Source organism: Aquarana catesbeiana, linkage group LG01 (genome assembly GCF_042186555.1).
Source record: "Aquarana catesbeiana isolate 2022-GZ linkage group LG01, ASM4218655v1, whole genome shotgun sequence".
Taxonomy (NCBI): Eukaryota; Metazoa; Chordata; class Amphibia; order Anura; family Ranidae; genus Aquarana; species Aquarana catesbeiana.
Genome location: NC_133324.1, coordinates 481,649,812 through 481,672,886, shown reverse-complemented (window position 1 = coordinate 481,672,886; position 23,075 = coordinate 481,649,812). Strand labels below are relative to the sequence as shown.

Sequence of the window (23,075 nt, the reverse complement as noted above, 5' to 3'; positions counted from 1 at the left end):
CAAAGTTGCGCCGACTTTGGATGGGTGCAACTTGGATACAACTTTGGCTTTTGATCAGTGATAATGCACAACTGTTGCACACAAGTTGCATTGTATAGCATTCAGGTACGACTTTCATGCAACTTCTAAGGGTTAACATTGAAGTCTATGGCCCTCATGTTGCCTGAAAGTCGGACCAAGGTAGTGCATGGTAGTCACGTATAAATGATTGGTTATCATTGGGAAAACATGGGGAATGACTTGTCATGCATTCTTGGACATCAAAGTTGCATGACAAGTCGCACAAGTGTGAATGGAGCCCAAGTTGATTAGAATATGATTTGGTTTTTTGTTTTTTTTATTTGAGCTGTATGTATACTTTTTTTTTTTTTTTTTTTTTTTTTTTTTTTTTTTGCCTCAAGGATGATTTGCCTCGAGTCAAAACAGAAATTGATGCAATGAAGAATCTAAGTCACCAACACGTCTGTAGACTCTACCATGTAATTGAGACACCAAAGAAGATTTTCATGATCCTTGAGGTGACTATTTTGCATTTAAAAGGAAATTGCCTGAAAATTAAATTTTGGCCTGGAGTTTAGGCTGGTTCTCTTCTCCAGTCTACATTTCTGCTATGGAGGGTTTTAGCAAGGCCACACCAATAAAAATGTCTCATTCATACTTGGCCATGCAGCATTAGAGGTTCACAGCTAAACTACTCATGAGTATCTATTGTTTAATGCTGTGTTTGTATGAAAAGTAGTAGAACATAAAGGAATGTATAGAATATTTTGAGACTGGGCATTAAATTCACCTATTAAGTAGGAAGAGCTATGAAACAAAAGGCTCTGACCTTATATAGCTGTTTGTACTGTGAAGTAATTTGACTATAAGACCCCTTTCACACTGAAGGCCCTTTTCAGGTGTTTTAGCACTAAAAAATAGCACCCGGAAAAGCGCCTCTCAAGCCTCCCCTGTGTGAAAGCCCGAGTGCTTTCACACTGGGGTGGTGCACTTGCAGGATCAAAAAAGGGTCCTGCGAGCAGCGTCTTTGGGTCAGTGCGGGAGCGGTGTATACACTGCTCCTAAACCGCCCCTGCCATTGAAATCAATGGGCAGCGCTGCAAAGCACTTCGGCATTGACACTTTGAGGGTGCTTTTAACCCTCTCTTCGGCCGCTAGCGGGGTTGAAAGCGCCGCTAAAACTAGTGACGCTTTACCGCTAATGAGGCCGCGCTAGCAGTGTGAAAAGGGGTCTTGAGGGTTCTAAAGTGGTGTTTTTAGTTGGTTTCATCTGTTGTGCTTACATTGGATAGCTGGTAGACTGCTAAGATGTTCGTGCAACATAAAAAAAAAAAAAAAAAAACTAGAATTTCTGTGTCTGTTGTGAAATTTTGTGACAAATTACTCCACAATGACTGTAGCTAAAGGGACATATTTTGAAACTTTAACTGATTGTACAGATAAATACTTGGTGTGCATAGTCACAGGTTCATGACATGAAGTAACATTTTATTATAATTTTTCTAGTTTTTGGTGGCTGTCGCCTATGTGAGGGGAGCTTCTGAGTTAGCAGCCTATCTTCTAAGGAGCTTCTCCTAGTTCTTGATGAGGTTGTCTTGAGGTCAAAGACCTCCTTTCCCCTGAAGGTTTCTTCCCCTTTTTTCCCCTTTTGAACTACCAGGGCGCTCTAGGTAGTTCATAGATTCTCCTTGTCATTCAGTAACTGCCTGCCTGTATGCGGTATGGGCATACGGCTACACTGACAGCAAAAAAATTAAACCCAGCACTGCTTCTACATACTACGTTGCATATATAACATGTAAACACAACTGTATATAAAGATCCAGTGCATTCAACAAGAATAGTCCATAGGTGCAAATAAAGTGCCAGTGCTGATAGTTTCTCTTGTGATAATCCTGAATTCCCCACTCACCGACAGTAAGATTCAAACCAGCATGGTATTAATCCTTAACAGATGGATGCAGTTCCTTCTATTCCCTTTTGATTAACAGGTGCACATCTCAGGTATGTTATGCAATCCAATGAAGAGAGAGCTATCCATAGCGTAATTCCATTTCGTTTATTAAAAAAAAAATTAAATTCTCTTTCTGGAACCCCTGGCTGCAGCCATTCGTATTCACCCTGACATCCATGTGGTCTCACTACATCAAAACGAATACACCCTTATTCGCAGACGACATTCTGCTGACTTTGACCAGACCCCACATTTCCCTCCCAAACCTACACGCCCTACTTAAAGAATTTTGTCTTTCTCTCAAGATCAACACAAGCAAAACAGAAGCTTTACCCGTACTCATCTCACCCTCGGATCTTACCGCCCTACAGCGAAATTATTGCTATCATTGGTGTACGAATTCCCTCAAATTAGGGATGCACCGAATGGGTTTTTTGGGGCCGAAACTGATACCGAAAATAAATCTTCCTTGATCCCGAAAACCGATACCGAAATAGCACCGATACCGAAAGTGACTGACTGTTTGTTTTTAAAAATATTTTTATACAGAAAATGGTCAGCGACTGGGGACATGGTACAGGAGATGGTCAGAGACTGCAGACATGGTACAGGAGATGATCAGAGACTGAAGACATGGTACAGGAGATCAATGCAGCCTCACCAGTGCCCGTCAGATGCAGCCAGCCAGTGTCCCCAGTAGTGCAGCCAGTGTCCCCATTGCAGCCAGTGAAGGGAGAGGAGAGCCGCCGCCGCCTGTTTGATTACAGCGCCAGGAACATCACAGCTTTCATTTCAATAGCTGTGTTCCCGCTGCGTGCCGTCACATACAGCCCCTCCCCCTTGTCCGGGCACTTGGACGGGTGATCTGTCTATCAAAGTGCCTGGACAAGGGGGAGGGGCTGTATGTGACGGCACGCAGCGGGGGAACACACAGCTATTGAAATGAAAGCTGTGATGTTCCCGGTGCTGTAATCAAACAGGCGGCGGCTCTCCTCTCTAATACAATATAGGAAGCCCCCCTGATAGGCGGCACCAGGGGCGGAGCCCCACCCTGCCCCTTTCGGTATTGGCAAAAATTCTGTTTCGGCTTTTTGCCAAAAGGGCCATTTTCGAACGATATGTTTCGGTGGCCGAAATTTCGGTGCTTCCCTACCTCAAATATTTAGGCATTAACCTTACCTCCTCATATTCAGGCCAACTTCCCCCCTTTTTTCCGTGACATTGACCGACTCTTGCGACAATGGGACACATATCCCATCTCTCTCCTGCGTCACATCAATGTCCTGAAGATGTCTTTCTTGCCGAGACTCCTCTATCTATTTGAAACCCTACTGATTCCCATCCCAATGTCCCAAATCAAAGCTACCCAGAGGTCATTCCTTAACTTTATTTGGCACTATAAAGCTCATCGAATAGCTAGCTCGGTCGTACTTGCCTCTAGATCCAGAGGTGGGTTGGGAGCCCCAGACCTCCTCAAATATTATTTTGCTACCCATCTAAAACCGATCGTTGTCTGGTCAGAAATTGAAATGAGCATTACTAGTCCAGTCCACCCCTGCTCCATGATTTGGACGAATCTGGAGACCTCTATAACCAAACTTGGAAACTTTTATGCCTGCACCCGATGATTTTCACTCTTTCTATATGGAAAAAATGCTCCCATCAGTTCTCCCTCTCATCCCCATGCCCACCCCTGTTAAATGTGCTGTTCAATCCTGACATACCGGATAGTTTATCCTATACCCGAATGCTCCCATGGACACAGGCTGGAATTTTTCAGTTCCGAAGTCTAGTACACCCACACACTTCTATCCTTTGATGAAAATCGACGGAAACACCAAGTCCCTAAACGTTTGTTCTATTCCAATCTCCAAATTAAACACTACTTCGGCTCCAATTCCCCCACCCTCACCTTGGATAGACCCACTCCATTTGAACTCTTATGTGCCCAGGGCCCATACAAGCCCCATCTTACTTCAGAAATTTACAAATATCTACATGAGGTCCTTCCAACCACCCACCGCCATAATGTAACTTCTAGATGCAGAAATGGTCCCAGATCATCAAACAACCCATCCCTACCCCTCAATGGCAGAAAATATGGGAAGCTGCTTCTAAATCTTCACAATGTGTGGAGCAGAGGGAGACTGCCTATAAGATTTTATTATTTTGGTACAGAACCCCAGAGGTCCTCCATAGATACGATCCCGGGGCCCCCCGGGTGTGTTGGCGATGCCGGGGTGACATTGGCTCTCACTTTCATATTTTTTGGGAATGTCCCATTTTTTTATTTTATTTTTTTTTTAACCCTTTTGGTCCTCTATCCATAGATACTTGCAAAATATTTTTGAAACCAATCTTCCTTTAAATCCAATCCAATTTCTTCTAGGGTTGCCATTCCCCGGCTTCCCCAAATACGCCCAAAAATTAGTTGGCTTTATCCTTTTGGCAGCAAAACGAGCCATACCCTTGAGATGGTTATCCTCATCTCCACCCACCCTCTCAAGTCCTGCAAATATTGGAGCAGATCCGCAGAATGGAACACCTCACTGCTACTATCCATGATACAAATCCTCAATTTTTAAAGATGTGGGACCACACAACTCGATCCTGAGACTCTCCCATTACCTTCCAATAGCACAATACCTTCTTGAACATGTATGGTGAATGCTTTATCCCCCTGACCCCGTTCACATATTCCCTTAAAGATTCCATGGTGCACCCCCCCCCCTTTTATGTGGAAATCCCATGGGGCGCCTCTGTCTTGGTATAGGCGCTCCTGAGACCCCACCAACCTTAGACCTAGTGAGCAACAACTTCTATGTGTGCTATATCAATATACCTAGACGGGTCCCTCCCCACCTCGCCCCCTCTCTATGCCTCCCTTTCTCTGATCTAATATTGGCCATATTGTAAACCTGCATAGTTGGTAACCTTATTTTTAAGGCTTCGGCCTTGTTTGTACTTATTTTGTACTGACAACTGTTTGACATTGCCTACCCTTCTGTATTTTTGAAACCCTTTAATTAAAATACAATTTAAAAAAAATAAATAAAACCAAATACACTTACAGAAGTAGAAAAGGTTTGAGCATGTGTGTGGTTTCAACAGCTGAATAGATGTCACCTGCTTGACGCGCTTCGCCCCTCCCACTGGACGTCTTCAGAAGCTGGGGGCGCTCGTGACTGGTTCTTATACCTTATTGCCCTCCCACTATTTTCTCGCAAGTAACTTCCTGTTAAAACGTCTGACCTCATTTCCTGTCTACGGCCGGAAATGGTGCGACCTCCATATTGATACACCCTTCTCGGCTTCTACATATAGTTATTCAGTGTTTTACCCTCCATGAACTGACTAGAGGCTATGGTGATGGAAGCCTTTTTTTAATCAAGAAGGCTTCCATCACCATATCCTCTCTAGTCTCTTCAGGAGGTATCATAATAGAGATCCAACAAAACTGACCTTCTGTGGAGTAGACCGAATGAGGCATTGGAGGGGTACTAATATGGAAGAAAACCATTTCACAAAACGAGACTAAATGAATATACCAGGTACGTACAATGGTGCCTTTAGGGTTTAAATGTAGAGCTGGATGTAAATTGATTTATCACAAATTTTTAACATAACTGTATACGGTATAAAATGTCCTTATTTTTTAGAATTTTGTATGAAAATATATATATATATATATATATATATATATATATATATATATATATATATATATATATATATATATATATACTCCTTTTTAAGATTAAGGTGTCTCTGAAGGTTACATTGAATAATATGCATAGGAAGTATCGTAGCTATTGGCATATGATGGACACAACAGAAGAAAATATATGTACTTGTACCATTACAGTGCTTATTTAGCTTGTTTTGTATTAATATATTAGGGGGAATTCAATATACCAGCAATTTATTGTTTTGTATTATATAGTTTGTTAGGTAAGGAAGGTGGAGGAAGATAAAGGGTAAAACACTGAATAACTATATGTAGAAGTGTAGAAGCCGAGAATGATGTATCAATATGGCGACCGCAATATTTCTGGCCGTAGAAGGGAAATGAGGTTAGACGTTTTAACAGGAAGTTACTTGCGAGAGAGTAGTGGGAGGATTTGGGTGTAGTAAGAGGACAATGAGGCATAAGGGAACCAGTCACAAGCACCCCCAGCTTCTGAAGACGCCCAGTGGGAGAGGTGGAACGCATCAAGCAGGGACGAGAGTGACGTCTATTCAGCTATTGGAATGCACGGCGAGTACAAACCACACACATGCTCATACCTGCACTGGCACTTTATTTGCACTTGTGGACTACTATTATTGTTGAATGCACTGGCTACTTATATACAGTTGTGTTTACATGTTGTATATGCAACGTAGTATGTGGAAGCAGTGCTGGGTTTAATCTTTTTTGCTGCCAATCTTTGAGGTTTCTGACCTTTTTTTTTTTTTTTTTTTTTTTTTTTTTTTTTATTTTGGTTAATTCTAATAATTTTATGACAGTCTGCAGAGCCTGAGATTGCACCCGCGGTGTAATGCTTTACCGGCTCTAAAAGAAGAAAAAAAAAAATCCAAAGTGGCAAGTGTGGTCCCTCTCTGATCCCTTTTATTATACAAGATTTTATATAGTGCCAATAGTTTGTGCAGCGCTTTACAACATGAGGGCAGATAGTACAGTTACTATACAATTCAATACAAGGGCCATCTCTGTGAGTCACTGAAAAGTCCTCTATTTTTGAGCATCAATTTCTTCTTGATTCACTTGCGCACTATTTTTTTAGGAAATCGCAAGTGGATTGTTCGAAACATCTTAGAAAACTAACCACAGATCTTCTGTGTATGTGGGCTGCCTCAAATCCTTCTGTCTCCTCATGTAACCCCGGACAGATGAGTTGAGATCAGGGCTCTTTGAGGACCAAACCATCACTTGTTCTTTGCTTTGAAGATGGTTCTTAATGATATTGGCTGTATGTTTGGGGTGGTTCCCCTGATGCAGAAAAACACGCCCCCGATGGTATGACATGATAGATAAGTTTCTACCTGTATTTCTCAGCATTGAGGATGCCATTAATCCTGACCAAATCTCCAACTTCAAACTTGCAAGAAACCTCCACCATGCTTCTCTGTTGGCTGAAGACACTCATTGTAAGACTCTCCATTCTTTCAACGAACTAACTGCCTCCTGCTACAGCCAAATATTTCAAATTTTGACTCCTCTGTCCAGAGAACCTGCTGCCATTTATCTGCGCCCTAGTTCCTATGTTTTCATGCATAGTTGTGTCGCTTAACCTTGTTTCCATATTGGAGATTTGACTTTTTGGCAGCAATTCTTCTATGAAAACCACTTCTGGCCAGACTTCTCAAGAATGTAGATGGGCGTACCTGGGTCCCATTGGTTTCCACCAGTTCTGTGCTGATGGCACTGCTGGACATTCTCTGATGTCAAAGGGAAGTAAGCGTGATGTGCCTTTCATCTGCTGCAATAGGTTTCTGTGGTTGCCCACTACGTCTATGGTCATTAACGTTGCCTATTTCTTTGTGCTTCCTCAAAAGAGCTTGAACCGCACATTTTTGAAATCGGTCTGCTTTGAAATCTCTCCCTGGGAGAGACCTTGATGCAGTATAACTACCTTGTGTCTTGTTGCTGTGTTTAGTCTTGCCATGGTGCATGACCTGTAACACAAAACATGAAATATAACTTCCACACCCTCACCTTTTAGTAGCAGAGTTTCTGTTCCTCACCCAGTTTTAAACCTCCTACACCGCTGTTTGTTTCAGTTAATGACTGTTTTCAACCTACACTTGAAATTGATCATTAGCACCTGCTTGGTATAACTGGATAATTGCACACCTGACTCCTAATCTTACAAAATTCCTGATTTTGTGCTAGTGTAATACTGGCCATACACTATACAAAAAATCGGCCGAAATTCATTCATTTTTAGGCCAGTTAATGGACACAAAATCGGTACTCGCTGGGACGTTTTTGAGCTGAAAAAACTAAGGACAAGTTTGGAAATTTTCTGCCGAACAATAAATTGAAAGGTTAATGTGTTTCCCATCTGAACTGTTTGCACTAGGTTTATATAAAAAAACAAAATTTAATTCATTTATGTCCACTGAACGATTTATCGGTCATTACATGATGTGAATGGTCTCATAGTCTTCATGGACCTGTGACGTGTCCCAGAAAAATGTGTGTGTGTGTGGGGGGGACTTCCTCAATCCAAATGGGAGCGGGTACCTGTCTAAATCCCCAGCCCCCCCCCCTCAAAGTGTCAAATATATAGTGCAGGAGGAATGGTGGAACTTCTCTTTAGGTGAAGCTCTACTTAAAGCTCCATTCACATTTTGTGCGACTTGTCATGCAACTTTGGACATTAGTTGCATGACAAGTCATTCCCCGTGTTTTCCAATGTTAACATTCATATATGTGCAACTTAAAGTTTCAGCAACTTCAAACTAGGTCATGCACTACTTTTTGGTCTGACTTTCGTGCAACTTGAGGGCCATCGACTTCAACGTTAACCCTCAAAAGTTGCGTGAAAGTTGTACTATGAATATTAGTAAACAGTTGTCCATTATCACTGGTTAAAGTCAAAGTCATCCAAGTTGGACCCATCCAAAGTTGCACAAGTGAATGGAGCCTTAAAGTATTAAACACTTTGGTGTGTATTGCTAGAGGTGTGTTTTTTGTGTGTGGGTTTTTTTTTTTTTTTTTTTTTTTTTTTATATCTTTGGAGAGTGCATGTGATCACACAGGGCCAATGAGCACCATCTAGACGGAGGGTTAGGGGTCCTGCAGCCTCATAGGACAATCGGGGGGGAAAATGAAAACGCCTCCTACAAGCTTTAACCAGACACTGATAGAAGTCAATAGACTGCTCTAACTGCTGATAAGAAAAGGTATTTAGCAGTTTATATTTACTAAAACTACTGCATTTCCATGTTCTGTGTACCGTGGGAGACCAGATATAGTGAATGCAGGGTTTAGTAACACTTTAAGGGTAGCCTGGTAAATATGTACTGTACATAAGCCTAGAGCCCCACCTTTTTGACTGGAACAGAAAATGTATAATGCAGCATTTTCTTATAATTTCTTCTAATAGAGTGACTCCAGTAAGGATTTAATATCCTAACACTTCCCGAGAACACTGGGTGTCTGGTAACTGTGAATATAGAAGCTTGTGTTACCTAAACATTTGATCTGAATTTTGTTCTTCCACAGTATTGCCCTGGTGGTGAATTATTTGACTACATTATTGCCAAGGACCGTCTAACCGAAGAAGAGGCTAGGGTTTTTTTCAGACAGATCGTATCTGCTGTTGCTTATATCCATAGTCAGGGATATGCACACAGAGACCTCAAACCAGTGAGTCCTTTTTTTTTCTGTTTTTAGGATTTTCCTTTTGATTTTATTGCTTATACAAAGCTTTGTGACAAATACATGGGTTTTTATTATTTTTATTTTTTTGTAGGAAAATCTCCTTATTGATGAAGATCAGAACTTGAAGTTAATAGACTTTGGTCTCTGTGCAAAGCCAAAGGTATGGATGGGCTGTCTGCATCTATATTGTTTCATGTGGTAGTCTGTGCTGTTTCATAGGTGTGACATCGGCTCAGCAACGGCTACTGCTACAGGAAATACTTATTTTCTTTCCATTTGCAGGCCTTTGCTCCCTCTTCTGTTACTTGTAATAATTGCAACAAACAGCAGATTTTTAGTCTTCATCTTAATTTTACCTTGTTGTAGAATACAAGCTATTTCCATAATATAGCCTGTAGTGGGGGGGGGGGGGGGGGGGGGATTAAGCTGCTTTTTATAATAAAAAGTAACAAAATTCTTATTATGACAGTTTAAATATGCACATATATTACTGCACTTTTTTGATTTTAATGTAAAGTAAATGCTTTTACTTGCAAAGTGTGTAGGCCTTGAATGGGAGGTAAATACACTGTGTTATGTGTGCAATTTGAAGGTTAGGCGTAACAGTCTGGATATTCAGTTCTCTAAAGAGCCTTTTAACCATTCACCTTTTATTTTTTAAAATCTTGCATTTCTTCTTTGCAGCAGAGGTTGTATAAAAGAAAAAGGAAATCCTAGTTGTTGTTAACACACAAATCGAAGAGCTTTGTCACCCATGAGCTCTAGTGGTGGTGCAGCTGAATTTACAGGTCCCTACTAAGAGCCGTAGGGTAGGCACCCCTCTGCTTTCTCTCTTTTTCAGTGAGGAAAGCAGGAAGTCTTTTTAACCTTTTGGGTTACACTGCCTCCCACAAGAGGATTGGACACTGGCAAATAAACTGTTTGCCCAGGATAATTCCTCCTGCTACCAGTATGAACCCCCCCCCCCCTTTTCAATTTCAGCTATCTGACACTGTCATCCTTTGCCTGACTTTTGAAGTGCAGTTTAGGTATCCCACCGTTGTTGCAGGCACAGCTTGAAAGTGACTTTTGGCCATTGGGTTCTGTGTGGGGCACTTTCCAGACAGCTATCCAGGTTTTGGGAGCTTCCGAGGCTTTGCTTCTCAGGCTTGGTTCACATCTATGCCGTTTGCTTTTGTTCTGTTTTCTGCAGTACATTTTGAATTTTTGCACACGCATTTTTTTTTTTTTTTTTTTTTTTTTTTCTTCTTGCCAATTTGATGTTGGGTGGATTAAAAAAATGAAAATCGTTGCAAATACATGCTTGTTTATGCATCTGAAGTCTATCCTGACCCTTTCCAAAATAGCTGCAGCTGGGAAAAAAGCATAGATGTGAATGTGTCTCATAGGAAACCATGGACTATAGTGCGTTAATGCAAAAAGCCTAAACGCACTGAACCTTGGTGAACTGAGCCTTAGTCCCCATTCACACAGGCACAGGGGCCTGTAGAGCATGAATGAGGCTGATTGGTTTCTATGCAGAGCTGAACAAAATTTGGCATGCTCCAGTTTTAGTAAATCAACCCCAGAGTCTGTGTTCGAGGCTATGCACCTCTCTCTGCACACCTTTCAAATTGAGCTGTAGGGGTGGGGGCCATACAGCAGCCGTGTCTGCATTCTCTTAAATAGTCTGCATGCACCTTCGAGTAGCACCAGGTGCATAACACGCTTATTACAGCTTCAAAAGTTGTTTGCTCTCCTTTACTAGCCTTGTATCCCTTTGAGGGTGCATGCAGTTATTTTTTTTTCCCCTAAAGACTCAACTGATTGGTTGAAAGACCTTTCTTGGGTGTTCTTTAATCTGACAGGGCCTGCCCGCCATCCTGGCCTTGACTTTATTTTGCCAAGCCATGTCTGATTTGTCAAAATACTTTAAAAGATCTAACCGCTTCCATGGTTGCTTTCTGCTTGTTGAATGCATAAAGCTGATGCCTGTGGCATTTAATCTACAGCTCTGATGGTTGCTGGAAGCCTCTGCTCTCATTTCCCGCATGTGTTGGTACATGGGCATAGGGCTGCTTGGCTATAGTGCTAGACTGCAGAAATTTTGTGGAAGGAGTGTTTGATCTGCACAGCCTTTGAGGGACATTGCATCTTTGGACTGTCTCTTAAGGAACAGAATGCAGACTTCTCCCTCATTGACTTTCTGCCATAACCTCAGTGAAGCAAGATGCACTTCTCCTTTCTAGCATTAGCTGACATTTGTTAACCATTTGTGGATGTTTGGACAGCTTGCATCTCAGATGCTTGGGTATAGGACAGGGGTCCTCAAACTATGGCCCTCCAGTTCAGGAACTACAATGCCCATCATGCCTAGTAGAGCTGCACGATTCTGGCTAAAATGAGAATCGCATTTTTTTTTTGCTTAGACTAAAGATCGATTCTCTCACGATTCTCTCTGCGTAACCTCATCTTTCACATTATACAAAAAAAATTGGGCCAACTTTACTGTTTTAGTTTTTTTTTTTTTTTTTTTTCATCGAAGTGTATTTTTTCCTTTCCCAAAAAATTGCGTATGAAAGACTGCTGCACAAATACAGTGTGACATAAAATATTGCAACAATCGCCATTTTATTCCCCAGGGCAGTGATGGCGAATCTTCGCACCCCAGATGTTTTGGAACTATATTTCCCATGATGCTCATGCACTCTGCAGTGTAGTTGAGCATCATGGGAAATGTAGCTCCAAAACATCTGGGGTGCCAAGGTTTGCCATCACTGCCCTAGGGTCTCTGCTAATGTATGTACGTCTTTGGGGGTTCCAAGTAACTTTCTAGCAAAAAATACTGAATTTAACTTTGCAAGAAACAGGTGTCAGAAAAAGGTTCTGTCTTTAAGTGGTTAAACTTCCCTCAATTGCTGACTGAAGTTCATTCCTTTGATCTAAGACCGAAAAGTTACAATGTTTATAGTTCTCTACCAGTGCCAACAATGTTGTGAAAAACTTTGACAGCTGTGTGAGCAAAGAACTCTCTACACTTGTTACATGAATGAATCGTGAAATTCTGCATAGAGATCGTGAGGGGGATTGAATCGCGATCACAATATTTTTTTAATGATTAATCGTGCAGCTCTAATGCCTAGTCATGTCTGTGAATGTCAGTGTTTTGCAGTGCCTCCCGCGACTTGTAGTTCCACAACAGCTGGAGGGCTGAAGTTTGAAGATCCCTGGCATATTTAAGGGCTACAAACTGGAAGTTTTGTTCTCCTCTCCTCAGTTTCTCACCTCCAACCTTTCGGTGTCACCACCCAAATTTTCATCGAGCCCTCTTGGGTGTTGGTGTTGTTGCCCAAGTTTTGTGGCAGAACAGTTTTTCAGGGATTTTATCCCAACAACCTATTTACCGTTCCCACACCCAAGGGTATTTTCTGCCTTTCATCTTAACGAGGACATTATTTTTTCTGTCCGGGTCCAGTTCTCATAAATTTTCCTCCATTGTCTGGATGTGGTTCCGTCTGTTTCTTAGCTACTGATTCTTTAAGAAAGACCAATTCCTTTCCATTGTCCTGGATGGACCTTGAAAAGTGTACCAGCTTCTCGTTCCACCCTTTAGTTAGCATGGGTTCCTGTCAAGGTGCACACTTACAGATCTGTCAAAATAATTAAAGAAAGTCACAATTTGCATTAAGAGGTATACTGATGCCAGAAGACCATTTCCACATAATTTGGGGTTTTATTGTGTATTATGTTTATGTTTTTGTTTTTTTTATGTAGGGTGGAATGGATTATTGCCTAATGACCTGTTGTGGCAGTCCAGCATATGCAGCCCCTGAATTGATACAAGGAAAAGCATATATTGGCTCGGAGGTAAGAATAATATTACTAATATTGGTTTTCTTTTTTGTGTTGGTTGTTCATATATTTTCCCTATCTACAGTGTCCATACGCTAATAGCCTCCAGTATTCAAGCTTTGTGCCTTGAGGCTCTGTTCACATCTGGGGGGGGGGGGAGACAATTGTAAAATCGCGAAAATAAAACTATGGGATGCCTGTCGTCCAAAAGAAGATCATGCATTTCTCTTGGGCGACAGGCGTCCCACGATTCTGTTCATGTGTTTTTCCTGCGATTGTCGCCTGACAAATTTCTCCATGTATTGGGTGCTATTGAAAACGGGGAACAGACAGGCGCCCCGCGATTTGCCGCTATTGCATATCGCGCCGATTCAGAACGCGGAGATGTGAATGAGCTTAAGGCTCAATTTATTTATTTATTTTTTTTCTTCATGTACTGTAAAAATTGCTAATAAAACACTAATGCTTCTAAAATGCTGCTACAAGCCAGCACAAAACAGTTATCAGCGTTTTTGATCCAGCATTTTGTTCTAGCGTTTGAGCTTGTAAGTGCTACTGTGCATGGAGCCTAAGGCCCCTTTCACATGATCGGACCGTTCCGGTCCGCCTGTCAGTTTTGACGGCGGACCGTTTAGGTCCGCCTGTCAGTCTATGGAGCGTTGGATGTCAGCGGGAGACATGTCCGCTGACATCCGACCCAGTCCGATCCGCTAAAAGCAGACGGATGGCTCTATGTCCAGGTCCGTCGCTATCGGATCGGGTGAGATCTGATGGAAACTGACAGGCTGTCCGTTTTCATCCGATCCCTCCATAGGCAGCAGCGGCGCCTGACAAGCCCCTCCCCACTCAGTGAGCAGAGAGGGACCTGTCATCCGCCTGCTCAGCGGAGATCAACGGACAGATCTCCCGCTGAGCCGGCGGACCCCGTAGAAACGGAGTCCGCCTCGTATGAAAGGGGCCTTAGAGTTTAAAATGGTAATGAAATCTCAGGACCTGTCCAAGTGGGTGGGAACCCTGATGAACTATGTAGTTTGGCCTCATTTTGGTACCCTACAGTATATTACCATGCTGTTCTTTTTTTCAATTTATAGCACTGGTTATTTTGATATATTTAAATGTTGGTCTTAGGGTCTCATGTTTTTAAAGTAGTTATCCACCCTCAATGTTTTTTCTTTAGATTTGGATAGTGTAGGGACCAATAAATCTGACAGATTCTTGACTTTAACTACCTTGCATACTAAAAAAAATATATTTTGCTCGCTTAACGTCACCAAAACTGGGACATTGGCGCGTCTACCCCAACGAAGGTGGTCAGACACTATAGTTGAATACTGTGTTCTTCACCTATAGCAGTCCAGGCAAAAGGCAGGCTGAGTTCGGGGAATAGTCCAAAATCCGGACAAAAGTTATACACAGGGAAATCCTATCTAGCAGGGCAGATACAGGGAGCTTGATTAGGAACACACGTATTGCTCTCTATCATAAGCATCCAAATGAGGGTTTAGCTGGCATATAACAGGCTTGGTTTCCACCCAGAGACAGTTCACATTAACCACTTGCCTACAGGGCACTTTCACCCCCTTCCTGCCCAGACCAATTTTCAGCTTTCAGTGCTTTACACTTTGAATGATAATTACTCAGTCATGCAACAATGTACCCAAATGAAATTTGCGTCCTCTTTTTCAAACAAATAGAGCTTTCTTTTGGTGGTTTTTAATCACTAGTGGGTTTTTATTTTTTGTGCTATAAATGAAAAAAGACCGAAAAATTTTATGAAAAAATGCCTTTTTCTTTTTCTGTCATAAAATTGTGCAAATTTTAGTAATTTTTCCTCATTTTGTCCAAAATTTTATACGGCTACATATCTTCAGTAAAAATAACCCTAATTAGTGTATATTTGTGAAAGCTATAGCGTCTACAAGCTATAGTGCCAATCATTGAAAATTGATCACACCTGATGTACTGAAGGCCTATCTCATTGCGTGAGACACTAACAAGCCAGGAAAGTACAAATGCCCCCCAAATGACCCTTTTTTTGGAAAGTAGACATCCCAAGGTATTTAGTAAGTCACATGGTGAGTTTATTGAAGTTGTAATTTTTTCCCACAATTCTTTGCAAAAATGTTTATTTTTTACAAAATTGTCATATTAACAGGTTATGTCTCTCACATAGCATATGCATACTTGCAACTACACCCCAAAACGCATTCTGCTACTCCTGAGTATGGCGATACCACATGTGAGACTTTTTTTTTTTTTTTTACAAAGCCTGGCCCCATACAGAGGCCCAACATTAAAGTAGCACCTTCAGGCGTTCTACAAGCATAAATTACACATCTCATTTCTCAGCCACCTGTTACTTTTAAAAATTTTTTTTTTTTTTTTTTTATGAACAAAAAGTTGAGACATAAAGTATACACAATACTCGTATACAAATTACACATCTTGAACAGGGGATATAAAGAAAACAAAATGGTACAGTCTAGCAAACAACTGCATAGTTGGGTACACTCACTGTCACCAATGGGAAACGGAAGAAGGCTAGAGAAGAGAGGAGGCACCCCTGATGGGAGCAAACTTTGTCCTGGGGGAGCTCCCTCGCTCCCGGTGACAGGAGGGGTGAGTATGTAATATTTAGTAAGACCGACCAGAAGGAACCTGTAATACCTAGTAAACTGATTTAGGTTACAAATGTCTGTACAAGATGAACTCTACTGAAGAGTTGATAGGATAGAGGGGGGAAGGGACAGGGAAGCCAGTCACCTGGGAGGGGTTGAAGAGGAATTGAGGGCCTTTGGGATCGTAATAATGGGGATCCCGACAAACCGTGCCCATGGTTCCCAAATGGCTTCAAATTGGGAGGTAGAGTCTGTTAATATGCTGGATAATTTTTCTTGGGTCGTAATCCAAATTTACAAGTGGCAGCTACAAGGGAGACCCTGGGTTGCCTCCATGCTTTAGTAATGGTTATTTTGGCACCAGTCAAAATGGAGAATTAATTTACGGGTGTGTTTTGAGTCTTTGGCACGTCGTCGTTTAAGAGGGTGATGGTTGGGGTTCTAGGAAGAAGACTGTTAGTGATTTTGTAGATCAAGTTAAATATCTTTTTTTCCAAAATGTCCTTATTCGTCGGCATTCCCACCATATGTGGGACATGATACCACGAAGGTGGCATTCTCGGAAGCATAGAGGATTCGCTGTTGGGAAGATGGCTGCAAGCTTAGATGGAGTTAAATACCATCTAGACTTTACCTTGAGGTTAGCCTCAATCAGGGAAATGTTTAAAAAAACGGCATAAGCTGTGGAGTGGACCCTCTGCCACTTTTCAAGGTTCCAATGTAACTTAAGTTAATCTTCCCAGGCTGTCATGTAAGAGGATTTATCAGTCGAGTTGGCAAGAGACTGGTAGATTACAGTGATTCCACCCCTAGCTGACCAGACTATCATTCATAGGCTGTAAGGGATGGGGGGGGGGGGAGAATTTGTTTTGTTGGTCCAAATTTTGTTTAATAAATGGGTAGTTCGGTAGTTCTGGAGTTCGGTAGTTCCAGAGTGCTCACACAGTAACTCAAGGAAAGAGGACCCATGGAATTAAAGAAGTGACCAATTAGGTACATTCCCTTGTCCAACCACCACCTAAATGACCTTATGTCTAAACCTGGGGGAAAGTCGGGGTTGTGGAAAATGTGCGCCAGTGGGTGGTAATCCGAGGTCAGAGAGGTTGAGGGTCTCAATTTGTCCCATAGGGCAAGGGCCTGCGATAGGATGGAAGATAAAATTGGCGGTCGATCTTTGGGGGGAACTCGGAGGAGAAAGTCCAGAGTGAAGGAGGGAACTGCCTGTCTTTCTAGTTGGATCCAGTCTGGTTTTTCAAATTTAGAATAAACTAGACAACTGTGCTAATCTGGCTGATTGAAAATACAATAGAAGGTTGGGTAGACCTAGTTCTCTAAGTTTAGGCTGGAATAAGGTTTTTCGGGGAATCCTGCAGCCCGAGCCACCCCAGACAAATTGAATTATTTTGCTTTGGAAGGATCTTAAGTGGTCCTTCCTGACCAATTGGGGAGGGCTCGAAACAAGTACAGCAATTTAGGGATTAGTGTCATCTTAATTGAATGAATATTGTCTAGCCAGGATAGTTCCCCTCAAGACCAGTTTTTCAAGTCGGATTCAGTTTTTTTGTACATAGGGGGGTAGTTGGCTGATTATAGGTTTTCAGTTTTTATCTGTAAGGGTTATTCCCAGATATCTGATGGATGAGTTACTCCAGGCAAACTCAAATGAATTTTGTAAAGGAGGGACCTCTTCTGGGGAAGTGATATATTGAGGGCCTGAGATTAAGAATGGTTAACTAGAAGGCCAGAGATCTCTGAGAAATCTTTAAGTACTTTGCACAGGTTTGGGAGAGAAGTCGGGGAGACATGATGAACAAGAGGATGTCATCTGCAAACAAGGCACATATGTGGGTCTGAAGACCACAAGAAACCCCTTGTATATTTGGGTTGTGCATACAGACTAGATGTAAAAATTAAAACTCAAATCGAGTGACAATTTAAAACATCAAAGCGGCGCTCCCATTAGTCAACTAATCTAAAACTGACAGGCTAGTACAGGGTCACTACTGTGTACATAAAGATTTAAAAGCGAACAAAACAAAATAGGAATGAAATAGGAGTCTCTAGTGGATATTTAAGGTATAAACAGATAGTTGATGAGTGCACCGTCCACCAAACACTTTTCCACCGTGTGCTCCACACACCTGCAAGGGGTTCACACTCACCAGAACCCGGAGGTTATCAGGCCCCAATCAACATCCTATGGTCCGTTTGCTCTAGATATTCTCATAGGGTAGCTCTAAAACCATCTCCGAAATCCACATGCATGTAAGAGAGACTCCAAATAGTCTAATTCCATTTTTAAAATTTATTCACAAACTCAAGTATATAAAAAAAATCCAATAATGCATAACGCAGTGACAATCCAACAGTGGTCATGTAGCTCAAGGTCGGTTACTAAAAGAGCTTACATTGTCCGCTTTCCCTGGGATTGAGAGGCCGGGGTATAATCCGGTGTAGATCGTATTGATTTCAGCATCCAACACTTCCGCCTTCCTGTTTACTTCCCTGGGTCTTGGAACGCACAGCGTCGTAATGTAATTTCCGGTCACCGTGAGGTCACGCCCTGACATGTTTTGTCATCACGACTTTATCAAAGGGCGTGGCCTCACGGCGCAGCGTCCTGGTATTTATCTATGAGGCAAGCGATCAGCATTAACCAATAAACCGCCTACAACGATACTTGTTAAAGGTGCACAGCAAGGACCGTTTGGCAAATTAGTTACTGCCAGTAACTAATGGTCATAGTCTCATGTAGTGCTCATAGTCTAAAGCAGGGGTCTCAAACTAGTGGCCCACCAGCTGTTGCAGAACTACAAATCCCATCATGCCTCTGACTGGGGGAGTCATGCTTGTAACTGTCAGCCTTGCAGTGCCTCATGGGACTTGTAGTTTCGTAACAGCTGGAGCGCCACCAGTTTGAGACCCCTCGTCTAAAGCAACCGACAATGAGCTACAGACCATTACTATTTTAACAAATATCCCATAGTTAGTTAATATATAAAAAATATGAACACCATGACCAAGATCCATCTGGACTCACTTTTTGGGGAATTGATCACATTAAGCTATCTTGGAGGGGGTGTAATATTGTATGGGAACTCTCTAAAAGAGAAACACTGTGGATCTTCCTGACACACACTTAGCCCGAAAGGTTTAAATATAGAACTGGATTTAAACTGCTGTATTAGTAATTGGGTCCATTTGTGACTATGGAATGAGTTTATATAATGGTATCTGTCAAGACGACAATTATTTTATGTTTGGAGGTTCACCTCTGTAGGATCTATTTTCTTGTCTATCCAGGTCTACACCCAGTTAATATGGTTCAATTAAAAATTCTGTTCCCTTTATGTTACAGAAAGGGCTCGTTTTTTTATTTAAATTTAATTCACCCCTATTGTAATTTTTCAGGCCTATTCTGTAATACTATAGTACATTTGGGTTTTCTTTATGGTTTTGTTGAGCTTCTTTTATTAGCCGTTTAGGAGTGGAATAGGGTGTTTCTAACTCCAACCACTAGTAATACACCCATTTTATTATAATAATATATTTTTATAATATATAGATATGATAATGACAGGGCTTATGATTTTTATTTTCTTACCTATATACTATTCCTGTGTAAAAGTTTTTATAATAGCATGAATTCCCTTGCCTATAGGTAATCAATTTTAGAGACCTAAGGATTAATCAGCTTCTGAGATTTTATGGAAAGGACAGGATGTGAAAAGTTTTATATGAACTAGTGATAGCTCATAGTTTTAATAGAATTGCTGTGATTAAATGATTTTTTTTTTTAATGATTTTCATTATTTTTTGTATATTAACTATGAGATATTTGTTAAGATTATAATGGTCTGTAGCTTAATGTCGGTTGCTTTAGACTATGAGCACTACATGAGACTATGACCATTAGTTACTGGCAGTAACTAATTTGCCAAACGGTCCTTGCTGTGCACCTTTAACAGATAGCCTTGTAGGCGGTTTATTGGTTAATTCCAATCGCTTGCCTCATAGATAAATACCAGGACGCTGCGCCGTGAGTCCACGCCCTTTGATAAAGTCGTGATGACGAAACGCGTCAGGAATGAACTCACGGTGACCAGAAATTACGTCACGACGCTGTGCTTTCCAAGACCCAGGGAAGTAAACGGGAAGGAGGAAGTGTTGGATGCTAAGAGCAATACAATCTACCTTGGATTATACCCCGGCCTCTCAATCCCAGGGAAAGCGGACAATGTAAGCTCTTTTAGTAACAGACCTTGAGCTACATGACCACTGTTGGATTGTCACTGCATTATGCATTATTTAATTTTTTTTATATACTTGAGTTTGCGAATAAATTTTAAAACAGAATTAGACTATTTGGAGTCTCTCTTACATGCATGTGGATTTCGGAGATGGTTTTGGAGCTACCCTATGAGGTTATCTAGAGCAAACGGACCATAGGATGTTGATTGGGGCCTGATAACCTCCGGGTTCTGGTGAGTGTGAACCCCTTGCGGGTGTGTGGAGCACACGGTGGAAAAGTGTTTGGACGGTGCACTCATCAACTATCTGCTGTTTATACCTTAAATATCCACTAGAGACTCCTATTTCATTTTGTTCGCTTTTAAATCTTTACGTACACAGTAGTAACCCTGTACTAGCCTGTCAGTTTTATATTAGTTGACTGATGGGAGTGCCACTTTGATGTTTTAATTGTTACTCAATTTGAGTTTTAATTTTTACATCTAGTCTGTATGCACAACCTTAAGTGGCTGCTGAGGGAAACCTCACTTCTATCTATCTATATTTTTTTTACATCATTTTTATGTCTAATAGTATCTATTTCCTGAGTGTTTTCTTACTTGTTTTTACATAGCGCTGAGATTGGAGGAGTGTGGCAGGGCGAGTTTCTTCTCCTTTTTTATATTTGGGTTGTGTCGAATGGCCGCCGCAAGGAATTCAATTGCAATCGCAAAAATCAGGGGGGAGAGTGGGCATCCCTGTCTAGTTCCCCTGGAGATAGTTAAAGGAGCTGAGTAATGGCCGTGGATACAGACCATTACTTTTGGGGAGGAATGTAGAGCATGAAGTATACCCATAAATAATTGGCTGAAACCCCAGTGTTCAAATAGTGAGTGTGTATGGCCACTCAACGGAATCAATTGCCTTGTGTAAGTCGACGGTTTCATTCCTTTCTGTTTAGGACCCTTATCCCAGTTAGGTTGAAGAATGGAGATTACATCTATGGCCCGTCTGGTCTGGGCCCTGTCTGCCTGGGATGAATCCCATCTCATCCTTATGAATGTAGCGACCTATGAAAGAGGCTAGATGGTTGCCTAAAATCTTTGAGTATCTTCAGGTCATTGTTAATGAGGGATATGGGTCTATAAGTGCCAACTTTTTCTGGATTTTTGTCTGGTTTGGGGAGCACCATGATATAGGCTATGTTTAATGCAGGGTCTAGGGGGTTGCCTTTAGTTTTGTTGTTGAAGAATTGGGGCTAAGGTTTCTGCAAAGGCCTTCTAATATGGAACATAGACAATCGGGGCCTGGAGCGGACCCCTTTTTTAGGTCCTTAACCTCCCTGGCGGTTTTCCCGAGTGTGGCTCGGGGTTAAAATTCAGTACCATTAGCGGTAACCCCGAGCCACACTCGGGATTACATTGCAGGATCCCGGGGCGGCGTTACTTACCTTGTCCCCGGGATCCTGCGATGTCACCCGCAGTGTCCAAGGGCTCCGTCCTCCTCCGAAGCCTCTCCGTGCCAGGCTCCGTTCCCTGCGAGCGGCGCGACGCACGGGGGCGGAGCCTGGCGGCAAATTAAAAAAAATGTAAAAAGCATAACACATACAGTACTGTAATCTTACAGATTACAGTACTGTATGAAATGATTTCACATCCCTTTTGTCCCCAGTGCTTTGTCCCATGCCCTGCATGCAATTTTACATGATATACACTGTTCTTTCTGCCTGGAAACTGGAGATTGTCCATAGCAACCAAAAAGTGTCCCTTTACGTCAAAAGTGGCTTTAGACCAGCTAGAAAACAGCGATAGTAAATTAGAACACTTGCAGAATTGAGCGATAGTGAATTGTGGGGAAATTTATTTTATTACTATTTTTTTTTTTTTTTTTTAATTATTTATTTTTATTTATTATATTATAATTTATGTTTTTGTGTTTCAAACTTTATCATACCCGGGATATCTACTAGACTCTGGTTTGGACAGATTTAAGTGTGTTATTGTTAAGATTTACAGACCTACAATATAAAACGCCAAATTTCCATGCAAAATAATGGTACCGCTTTCAGCACCTAAAATCCGAAATAATCATACCGCCAGGGAGGTTAATGACCTCAAGAATGTCCTTGACTGTAAAGGGGGCTTCTAGCAATTTTTCTATGAGTAGGGGAGAGGTGTGGTAAAGGGAGGTCCTTCATGAAGTATGAGAACCTTGGTCCAATGTCCCTGGATTCAGAGCTGTAAATCTTGGAGTAGAACTCATGGAACGCCTCAAGTATCTTGTTTGGATTGGTGGGGGTGGGGGCATCCCGGGACTCTGATTTTGGGAATGGTGTGAGATCTAAATCGGGGAGAAAGTTTGGAAGCTAACATAGCGCCTATATGGTCTTTCTGGGCATAGAACTTGGCTCCACTCCAGCGGATCTGTTTTTCTGCTTTAGCCGTAAGGGCTGAATTAAGCTCTAGACTGGCCTTATCTAAATGTGATTTAGCATTCCTTTGTTGGGTGTTTCTTATGCTCCCTTTTTTTTTTTTTTTTTTTTTTTTTTCCCATGTTGAAAATGCCTGCTCGAGGTTTGCAACAGTGGATTTAAGCTCCCTTTTGAGTTGGGTTGCTAGCTGAATAATTTTGCCCCTTATTGTTACTTTATGAGCTGCCCATAAAGACTCCGGGAGATGTTATCTACATTATTTTAGCACAAAATATTCCTTAAGGACCTTCGCAATAATTTGTATTTGAATTGGGTCGCTTACAATTGATTCATATACACGCCAGTGTGAAAGGGGTCTTTTGGCTGAAAGAGGGGTATCAAATATGGAGGCGGAAGGGATAAGGATGGGGGAACAGCAGAATATGGTCAATTCTGACATGATTGGTGGGGGATTGAAAAATGGGTATAATCACGTTTGCCATGGTTAAGTTCCCTCCAAGCGTCGACTAGATCGTATGAGTGTCAAAGTTTGGGTATCCTAAGGCTGGTCTTCGTTGGGCGAGTGAGTCGGGCTGAGAGGGATTTGGACTTATCCAACCCTTGGTCGAAAGCTACTTT

At 41.8% G+C, this 23,075-nt stretch overlaps 1 protein-coding gene across 2 annotated transcripts in view; it reads left to right on the top strand.

Annotated features, from left to right (window-relative positions):
* MELK (maternal embryonic leucine zipper kinase) overlaps positions 1 to 23,075 on the top strand; it is a 102,675-nt gene that overhangs the window by 37,539 nt on the left and 42,061 nt on the right. For both annotated transcript variants that reach the window (XM_073591757.1, XM_073591749.1), the window contains exons 4-7: positions 402 to 518; positions 9,189 to 9,332; positions 9,439 to 9,507; positions 13,101 to 13,193. In XM_073591757.1, coding sequence (XP_073447858.1) covers positions 402 to 518; positions 9,189 to 9,332; positions 9,439 to 9,507; positions 13,101 to 13,193 — 423 coding nt within the window. The remainder of the gene's footprint in view (positions 1 to 401; positions 519 to 9,188; positions 9,333 to 9,438; positions 9,508 to 13,100; positions 13,194 to 23,075) is intronic.